The sequence below is a fragment of the Heliangelus exortis genome, chromosome 13, assembly GCF_036169615.1.
Source record: "Heliangelus exortis chromosome 13, bHelExo1.hap1, whole genome shotgun sequence".
Classification (NCBI taxonomy): Eukaryota; Metazoa; Chordata; class Aves; order Apodiformes; family Trochilidae; genus Heliangelus; species Heliangelus exortis.
In genome coordinates this window covers 5,067,218-5,078,061 of record NC_092434.1, presented here as the reverse complement: position 1 = coordinate 5,078,061, position 10,844 = coordinate 5,067,218, and the positions used below count along the sequence as shown (strand labels likewise).

Genomic DNA, 10,844 nt, shown 5'->3' with positions numbered 1-10,844 from the left:
GCTGATAGCATGACACTGGTCTTAATCAGTAATGCAGTCATATCTATTAGGTATTTATTGAATCTTCATAAATTAATAAACTCACTCCTCACATGATGTGGTCTTAGTGCATATGCATATATGTGTGAGTATGTAGCTGTAATGTTTGCATTTACTTAGGAGAGAGTAAATTCTTTTTTTTGTTTCAGTGTAAATAAGATCATGACCCCTTGTCATGACTTTGCCAGCTTGGGTCAGAGCTGTGCTGGATTAACTTGTTATAGTTGTAGAAATCTTCTGGCTGCCTCTCCTTGAGGCTGGCATTGCACAAAGTGGTTCTGAGCATCCATCTGCTTTTCTATACATTTTGGCTTGAGAGCTAAACCAGGAGATAGAGTGCTTATTAGTGGCATTCAGTGCACTGGTCACTGCTGGTACAGCCTCTGCAAAAGGAACCTGACCCAGAATTTCAGATGAGGTGTGAGAACAAGGGGGTGCCTTATGCTACAGCCAGCTTAAGTATTAAACACATTTCGTAAGCAGGGAGTAGAGCCAACCCTATCATTACAACTTTTATAAACTCACCTCAGTCAGTCTCAACTGAGATGGGTCTATGTGACTTGCTCTCAGAGCTGCTAAAGAGAATTTCTTGAAACTTCTTGTTAAATTCTTCAGAAGAGACATGGCACAAACTGGAATTGTGATTTTTCTACTCATAAGCATACTGCTGCTGGATCAGACCATCAGCCAGGCTTCCAAATTCAAAGCCAGGAAGCACAGCAAACGTAGAGTGAAAGGTACTGGGTTTTAACTGGGAGAAGGGACAGAAGCTTACAGATTGTGCATTTAAATAACATTGCATGAATCAGAAACTAGCATTACACAAATGCTTAGTAACTTTAAATTTATATTTACAGAGTCTATATTATATGTATTTAATTTTTTAGTGCAAGTTAGCAAAGCTAAAAATAAGGTTGCAGAATAAGTTATGGAAATAGAGTTGTATAAAAGTTGCAGATATGTTGCTCTGTTATGCCTATTCATCTCTGTTGAGTTATTTAGGACTTGGAGTTAGAGCTGAGAGAGGACTCTGACTGATCATTCTTAGTTACATAGTTATATTGACTAAGATCAGAAGAATGGAAATTCATGTACATATGGAAGAAAAGAGCAGAATAAAATATTAGGCCTCCAAGGGCTATTGTTCAGATTTTTGTACTGTTTCCTAATTTTAGAGAATGTCTGTCTAATATCTGCAGAACATTACTTCACCTGTGAAGTAATGAAAAGACAAGTCAAACTAAAGAAGCAGAAATTCCCAGAGCAAAGCTTACAGAACAAATAAAAAACCACTGGATGTTGTTTGGAAATGTCTGTGTACTTAATGTAAAGACTTATTTCTAATAAAGGAGGGTTTGATGGAGGTTGTACTAATGGTAAATATTTTAACTCCTAATCAATGAATAAAACCTGCAGCTTTGATAAAGCCATTGTACAACATAATTACACTTCTCCAGAGCTGTACACTTATAAATACTTCCTTCTCCTTTTGAATCTCTATAGTTTGCAGTTTGGTTCCTAAGGACCGGCTTATTATGCCCTTTTTTTTGCCAACACATTTGTACATCAACCTTTCACTACTTTTGTACTTGAAAAAAATTGGCAGAAGAATGGAGCTCTTGAAGATAAGGTTACCAATATTTTATGAAATTCAGGATGATTGTACAAAACAAACAAACAAACAAACAAAAAACAGAAGAAAGAAAAATAGCTACATTAGTGTCTCACTATAAAAATGTTGCACCAGGAGTTCAGCTTATTCTAGTTTTTAATTCTTTTGAAGCAGATAGAGGTCATGGAGAGCTGGGAATCACAGGGAGGAGCACGGATTGAGGAACTGGGAGTCTTGCTCTGGGGAACCAGGGAGTCACGAAGCACAGTTGGGATTATCCACATAGGCAGTAGGGAATATGGAGAAGAGCTTTCTGGGGTGCAGCTGGAGGTTTAGGTGATGTAACACAGATCTGTAGGAACTGTGGTTTTGTTAGTTCTGTTATGTGTGAAAGAGTTTATTTATTCCTCATGTTCATTACTGTGGCTTCTGGAAGGCCTGGTTACTGCTGCAATCAAATTGTGGTGTTGTGCAATGGCAGCATGACTGCTAGTTGTTTGGTGGTGGTGGAACATGATAATGATTAAAAAAAACAAGAATGGAAAAGTGGACATGAAAATGGAGTTATGTAAAAATTAGCTTCTTTTCATGTCCCACCATTTTCTTGGAGCTTTGGTAAGTGCTGCAAAATGGGGATTCAGACTGAATTTCTGTGACTCAACTCACCAGGCCCTCTTGGTACTAATGGAGAGAGGGAGGTTCCTCCTGGTGAGGGGAAATTGCAGCTCAGCAAGTTTGTCTGCATACAGTCAGGCAGTGAAGTTGGATTATATTAGGTGTTCCTTACTGTGTTAAAACAAGAGCTGAGTGAAATTTTCATGCTTACAAAAATAACATTTCTTTGCATAAACACAACTTTTGTCCTGCTATTATTTGTATGTGATATATTTACATTATGGTTCAAAATTACATGGGCAAATTTTGCTATAAATTAGATACTGGCACACTATAAAATGATTAGTTGCAACAATCTATGGTTTTCAAACAGTTGCTTGGATAAAGATGAACATAAAATGAGATTTAAACTGTAAGGGTGAAAGATAAAGATGAGTTCCTCCTGTTTTTTAATAGAACCTTATATGAATCCTTATATTAAGCAAAAAATCTTTAAAAGAAATCAAAACATATCTCAGCAATGCAGAAACCCATGATATTTTGAAGCAGCTTTTTAAAATGCATTTTTTGCATGTGTATCTGTTAATTTCTCTCTTTTATTTAAGAAAAAGATGACCTAAAGACCCAGATTGACAAATTGTGGCGAGAAGTAAATGCTCTGAAAGAAATGCAAGCACTTCAGACAGGTAAAGCAACTTACAGTGGTCAGCAGCTTCCAAAAGTTATCCCCTCTCCTTCACTCCTAACCTGGGCTTTACTGGGGATTGGTGTCTGAGAAATGCAAGTCCTTAAGAGCATGGTGTGCCATAGCTGTAATGGAGCTGCTATGCACAACCCCAAGTGGTGATTTTAGCTGTAATCAGACAAAGACAACAATGTGTGTTACTGGGTTTGAGAGTTCAGCTGTCAATGAGTTAGGTCCTCAGCTCCAATGTGAGTGTGGGCTAACTATCAAGGCAAAAATATTGATGGAAAAGTCTGAGAATACCCCCAAGAGGAAGCTAAAAGGACTGAGTGTTTTTAAAGTGTGGAGTCTGTGACATTCAAATGTGAATATGGCCATAAAACTTCAAAGTAATGCACACTGTGAGTTCAGAAATATTCCATATCAATGTGCAGAGTCCTTTGGGTATTTAAACAGCCAGATGGAAATTTCCAAACAAAATATGAAGGGTAAGTACACACACAGACTGTTCTGCTTTTCCACAGCTGTTGACACAAAACTTTGCATTTAAACATGTAAAAGAAGACACTACAGAGGAAATGACATCATTCACATGAAACAGAACATATTTTCCCTAGGGCTGGTAATATCTGGGTTGTCCTATTTTATGTCTTGGGTTACGTAGAGCTTTTTGAGCTTTACAAAATATTTTTATTTTAAATTTCTTATAAGACTTCAAAGTTTCTTAAAAGAGGGAGCCTGTGCTAGACAAGGAACTCTTGTTTAAAAGTAATTCTTGTATTGCTTCCAGAAGGAGCTTGAGAGTAAGCATGCAGTGGCTTAGAAATTAAGCCAGAGCTGGGAGATTTTCTATCCTCAAAACTTATTTTCAGTTATATTCTAAATTCAGAACTCACACTGTTCAAGTAGATTCCAAATTTGGACAAGAGAGATCTATGACTCTTCTCACTCTGACCGCCTTTATAAAGGACCTTATTAGACTTGAAAAAGGAGCTGCTTTTTTTTTAGCTTATGTACGTTTCCAAGAAACACATCACAACCTGATTTCTTATTTATCTTGAATTTCCTAGGTCTCCTTTCTACATGCCCTGAAATGTTGCCACATGCCATTTAGCAGCACACAGTTTCTCCCTATCAAGGGAGAATGTCTTCATCATTACCCCAACATTGAAGTAGATAAGGTTACTCTGATCTCTCCCATGAATATAAATTTGTTAAGGAATTCAGCATTTAGCAAGTATGTTCACTACTTTAGCCATTAGCAGTTAGAAAGGATAAAATTTGCAGGGTAAGCCCTGATATAAAATTCTGACCCTGGAAATACAACTAGGGAATGCAATGTATACTACAACTGGGAATATTAAAACACTGAGACACATAGGATATGATCCAAAGTGGATTTCCATATCCTGTTGATCAGATACGTAAGTACTTTTTTACAAGAACAGATGTCAGGAATTAGAAACAGTTTATGCAAAACATCAGGACAGAAGATGTTCATATTGTTTCATGTCATATTTCTAATATACGCACAAGATGAGTTCAAGCAATAAAAGAAATAATCTGGAAATAGACATGCAGGATTCAAAAAATAATGGTTGCAGAAGTTTATTCAAGGCTTTTGCTACCTTCCTAAGTTCAAAAGGAACACTCCTTTCAGGAGGATTCTTGTAAGTATTTTTATTAGGAGAATCAGTTTTTCACATATGTGCATTTGGAGAGCTGGAAAGTAAAGTTAAGGATTCACTCCTGCAAGCCTACCCACCCAGACTTTGGGCTGGAAGAACTCTGATAGTGGTTCTGCAAGGCAATTCCTGTTACAGAGCATATGCCAAATTAGTGTTCTAGTACACTAGGACTTTACAGCAAGACTTCCCTGATATGTTCCAGTATAACTAAAAGCAAACAGATTTATAAATGCAAATGTTTATATTATTTGGTTGAGAGTCTCATGCAAGCTCAGTAATGAGTGTAGACTTTTTGCTTTTAGACTTTAGTCACTTTGTTTCATTTGAGTTCAGAGTTTGAAGGGACAGAAAGAAATTAAAAACTAAAGAAGTGAATAATGTACTCTTCTGCAGGTGAAAGTACAATTTTATCAGCCATCAAGACAGAGATTTGAATAATGAATTTCAAATCAATATTTTTTTGTGAGCAGAACATAATTAAAACAGCACTTTTCTGTCCTGCCCCTGTTTGCTAGGAACCAGGCTTATTCAGTGCACAAAACCATACTTTTCTGTGGGACTTAAATAACATAAATATTAAAAACCTTTAGATTTTTCTTTTTATTATAAAGCTATTCCACCAGTTTTAAGAAAGAAAAAAGGTAAAAATGCATGAAAATGAGACTATTTACCAGAAGAATCATAGAATCATAGAATCATAGAATCCTAGGGGTTGGAAGGGACCTTGAAAGATCATCTAGTCCCTGGGTTACATTTTAGTGTTCTGAACAGAAAACAAAAAAATCCTTGAGAAATTTATATTATTGGAGGGAATCTGGGGCTCAAGATTGTGTCTGGCTTAACAGCATAAAGACAGAAAAGAGTCTTCAAAGCACTTCATGGTGCTAAGATGACAGCTATGTGTGTCCTTCCTCCTAAGTATCTCTTCTCTGGAGCAGCTGTAGGAGCATGCCCTGCTTTTGACACTCCTTGTAGTGCAAGGTGCTGTGCAGAGTGGCTGTGAGCAGCCTGTTCAGGCTTCCCAAGGGCATAGCAGGAAACTGATCTTATTGCTTCTTGCAGGTCCACACTGTAAAGGCAGAAGCCTTTCACTTGCTGAGGGACTTGTTTGTTTAATTCCCAACGCACCTTTAGAAAATTGTCATTTTAGGAAACATTTAAAGCTATAGCCCAAGCTTTTACTGAACACACAAACCAATATCTATTCACAGTCTGTCTCCGTGGGACAAAGGCCCATAAGAAATGCTACCTGGCATCAGAAGCCACCAAACATTTTCATGAAGCCAATGAAGACTGCATAGCCAAGGGAGGGACACTGGCTATCCCAAGGAATAATGAGGAAACAAACATTCTTCGAGATTATGGCAAGAAAAGTATGCCCAGAGTGTCTGAGTTTTGGTTGGGTGTGATTGATATGATAAATGAAGGTAAATTTGTTGATGTCAATGGCATGGTTCTACAGTACTTCAATTGGGATCGTGCTCAACCAAATGGAGGGAAGCGTGAAAACTGTGTCTTTTTTTCTCAGAATTCACAAGGCAAGTGGGCAGATGAAGTCTGCCGCACTGCCAAAAGGTACATTTGTGAATTTCTGATCCCATAACTACATATACACATGACCATGTTTTGGGTTAGTAATGTGCATTTTTGCCTGTTAGTAACCCCTCCCAATGGGCTTAGACAGTACCGATCTCCTGCCTTGTACTTACACTTCCCTGAAAAAGAGGTTTTCTCCATTAATTTATTTTCTATTACAATGCTAAAAATATTATGTTTAGTGAGTGCTCTTATAATGTACAGGATTATATATTATGTTTTGACCTGCATTGTATCATATCAGCAGCAGCCTGATGTTCAGGTTGCTGGGATTCACCTGTTTCCATACTTATTATCTCCATCGTAGGATAGTATTTGCTTGAAGTCAAAATGCAAGTGAATTTATTGAAAGTTTACAAAAGATTACTGTCTGGTGATGTTACAATATAAGGTATAGGTATCCTTTGAGTTTCAGTGCTTAAGAGGGACTTTGGGACTTTGTGAGCTCTGTGAAAGATGGCCACCATCCTTATAGAGTATAACAGGATAGATCTGTGACCAGAGTTTTACTTATGGGTTAAGAAAGCCAAATAAAACAGAAAAATCTCATGTTAATTTTTAAACAACATGAAGTTAAAAGTGATACTACGATAGAAAATTGGGACTGTTCTAAACATCTGTCAGTCTAAACATGTTGGCTACCAAATGTCTCAATTGTGATTAAATGTTCCATTTGGAACATTTCCATAGAAGAAACCAGCCTGGGACTAGAGCACACCTCTGCTATCTAATGCCTTCCTCAGATGTGCAAAAGCTTTCTCTCCTGCAGGATCAGAAAGAGGCTTTATAATTAACAGAGGAATGCTTCCTGAAAGCACAGAGAGGAAGGATCTCCTTCCTGGGCACATCACTGCCCATCCTGCTCTCTCCACATGGCAGGCAGCATGCCTGATTGGCACAAAAGAGTGGGGCCAAACCATGGCTCATTTGCCCACAAGCAAATTTTCTCAAGATTAACACCTGGTATTTGAAAATGAAATAAAATGTGCTGGTGATTTTTTGCTGTTCTTAACCTCACAATAGAGATTTGCCTTCATGTTAGCAGGTTCTCGTGTGTAAAGGAATTTCATTTGAACATTTAAATATATTGCTGTTGGAGGCTAATTCCTACTTTTTATCTTTTAGTTGTGCAAGATTTTCTTAAATTATGCAATAAATTTGCAATTACTGGTATTTAAATGTATTAGTGTTTTTGACTGCATTGCATTCATGTGAAGGACATTCTTTTCTATGACTTGAAGGATTCCAAAGGGCACATCTTTGGGTATATTATACAGTTTTGTTTTGTTTTGTTTTGTTTTGTTGTTTTGTTTTTTTTTTCTTTTTTTTCTTTCTAGTTTATATACATGCCACAGGACAACATTTAGATCCCTACTTGCCTAAGTTCTCTTTGAGATGCAAGTGTTGCAACACACCATCGTAATGTGTTGTAATTAATTTTATTTTCCCCACTCTTAATGTATTTGTAAAATAGGTCCCATTGTCAATTCTCTCACTTAGCTCCTGCGTTAAAATAAAGGAGCAAAAGGTCCCCAGAGATCTCCAATTTTCTTTCAGAATCCACCAACCTTTGCAGAAATAACTACTTAGTTCCTAGTGATTTACTGCACTAAGACACTGCAGAAATCAGTAATGAATGTGATGATTCCCAGCAGTATTCCCAGTATTCCCAGTAGTTAAGAAATAACAAAGGGACATAAAGCAAACAGGGAAAACAATTGACAAAACCTCAGGTGGATAGAGTTGGAGAGGAGATGGTAGGAGGATAAAAAGATAAAAAACTACTGCAGAAATGCCTGCAGTGGGAACAAGACAGACAGAAACCAAAGCAATAACATATCAGGGAGACAAACTTTGTCCTGCCAAATCTGCCACTGCCTTTTCTGTCAAGGACCAGCTGTGCCTGTAAGAAGTGAACTCAGAGTAAGGATGAGGATTTGCTGACTGGTGAGCCTGCTCTGACCTGCTCCTGCACCACTTGCTCCCAGACCTTTGTTCTCTACCTTTCCTTCTCCTGATAAACATGGGACATTACCCATCTTTTCCATTAAAGCAATTTAGGCTCTCCTCTCTACATCAGTCTCTAGCAAGAAGTTTCTGAAATCCTCTGAGGTCTCCCAGGGACACTCTTCAAATTCCAACTCTGGCTCCCTCATTACTGCAAAACTTACACAAAACTATGCACCAGGAACCACTGCTGGCAGAAGGGACTAAGAGCTGCAGTGTGGTGTACAGATGGGGTATAATGCTCTGCAGATGGGTGCTGTGTCGTGCCCAAACTTAGAGATTTTCCATTGGCACACTGGATGGCCATCACGGTTCAGCTGGGAATTGCTTGGGTGACTGGGAATTAAACACAACGCACGACAGCAACTTTTATGCGCATGACTGCCAAACAACCAGAGAAGCAGCTCCAACACTCACACCTAGTGGTACAACATGAGAGTGCAGAGTTTACAGAGTTTACAGAATTTGAAGTATCACTTAAAAGCGATTACTGTTACAAATACTGCTTCTTAGTTGCTCGCAAAAGGAAAACTGTCCAACCTAACATCACATACAAACATCTACCAGCATGTTTGCAAGAAAATATAAAATAAATTTTAAAAAAATATTTTGTACTAATTTTCAAAAGTGCTTAATATTCAGCTGCTAAACCTACGTTATTTTTGTTTTTTATTTTAAAAATTACAAATATTAGCAAATTTTCATTCCAGGCTTTTTTCTTTCCTTCATTTTTTTTAAAACAAACAAAAAAACCCAAAACCACAAACTTTTTCATGAACTTTATCTTGACAGACCAAGCAGTCATTGTGATAAAAATGTCAGGGATGGTCCCCTGAATACATGATATGACAACACACACAAAAAAACCAAACAACCCAACAATTAACCAAAAAACCCCAACCCCCTAAAACTACTCCTTTCATTGCTAGTTCACAGCAGGTAAATTAAGAGGTTAACATGTGTAATTTCTTTCCAGCATTACTCCCCCAAGCCAAGTTTTAGCCTGCCTGCTCTGGTAGGAGCCAGAAGCAGCTGTTGGTGGGTCAGAACAAGGGGATTTTCGGGGGAAGGTGCTGCGTGCTGCAGGGCCTGTGCCCACGCTGCTTTCGCGCTTCCCCCGTGCACTCAGACAGCGCTCACCACCCACCCCACGGCGACTCCCAGGGCACCGGGACCGGTGCATAGCTCCACAGGGCCCAGTACCGGCACGGGTGAGGCTTTTTCGGTAAAGTCTTGGGGGGGAGGATTGTTTCGGCCCCGAGGCGAGCAGCGCCCGAGCTGTTCCCGAGCTCCGCGCTGCGCTTGGGCCCCGGGACGGCTACGGCTGCTGGGAGGGCGCTGTCCGCAGCTCCGGTGCTGAAGCTGCCGGGGAGGAGGGCGTTGGGCGGCCAGGAGCGCCCAGACACCGCGGAGCCCGCCCGGACACCCACGGTGAGAGCCCCTTCCCCCGCCGCTGCCCCGGAGGGGAACCCGCAGAGCGGGAAGGTCCCCGCTGGCTGTCGGGTGAGCTCTGAGTGGAGTTCGGGCCTTAGGCTGGGCTGGCGGCAGGGCTGCTACACGCGGCTCAGTTCCCTCTGGAGGCTTTACCCCGCACTCCTCTGTGAGGGCTGCAGTTCGCCTTGGCAAAACCAATTTCTCAGTCTTTGTAATGCAAAAAAAAATTTTTTTTGTAATGTAAAAATAATGTAATTTTGGAAAATTTCCTTCAAGTTAGGTTTTTGGTGGAACTTTTATTTTTTGTTGAGCTAGGGTTAGCGTGTAACCTCAAGGGTATAGCTCTTATATGAAATGCTGTTCAAGACATCAAAAAGATCAGTCAAAATGTGTTTTTCACCACAGTTTCTGTCCAGACAAAAAGATATTAACCATGTAATAAACATGTTGGTGTAAAATTGTATCACTGACAGTCCCGCTGTCTGCTTTTGGAGGAATGGAGTGCGAAAGGAGTATGAGAGAGAGAAAGAGGAATTGTGGGACTCTTCAGAAAGTGAAGAGATAAGGATTTAAAGAGCAAGCTGTTTTCTTAGGGCAGAATCAACTCTAGTGCATTCAAAAGATGACTGATTCATTTAATTTTTCCCTATCTATAATCTGTTCTTCTAACTTAAAGTTCTTCTAACTTAAAATATTAGCATGTTCTGTGTTCAGAGCCTTCTTGAATCTGTGGTAAAATAAAGTGTTGCAAAAAGTTTACAATCTTGATAGACAAAAGGGAGGTTATTGTCTCCATTTTACAAAGGGGAACCTGAAGTAATAAGAAATTAAAAATTGAAATAAAGCACCATTGAACCAGAAAAAGGAAACAAAAACTTCTGGATTCAGTATTTGATCCAGCAGGTTAATTTGTCTTTCCCAAGAGTCAGATATGGAGTGTGTGATGAATTCTAACAAATGTATGCCTCCACTGACATCATCAACTCACTCTTATTGCTAATAATCAGACTTATAACCAGCAATCATTTAGTATATTCATTTGCTGATTAAAACACATTTCTGAGAATATTGCTCACTAAGAATCACTGTAAGCATTTTGGGACATTATAAAGGGTAGCTGAAAGGCATTGATGAGGAGCACATTTTATAAAATCTGTCATAGAATTGT

General features: G+C 39.1%; 1 protein-coding gene across 1 annotated transcript; it reads left to right on the top strand.

Moving 5' to 3' along the window:
• The first annotated feature begins 585 nt into the window (after window positions 1-585).
• Window positions 586-6,318, top strand: CLEC3A (C-type lectin domain family 3 member A). Its single transcript, XM_071756479.1, has 3 exons — window positions 586-776; window positions 2,872-2,952; window positions 5,851-6,318. The coding sequence occupies exons 1-3, from the start codon at window positions 662-664 to the stop codon at window positions 6,240-6,242; spliced, it is 588 nt and encodes a 195-aa protein (XP_071612580.1). The 5' UTR covers window positions 586-661; the 3' UTR covers window positions 6,243-6,318.
• The last annotated feature ends 4,526 nt before the right edge of the window (window positions 6,319-10,844 follow it).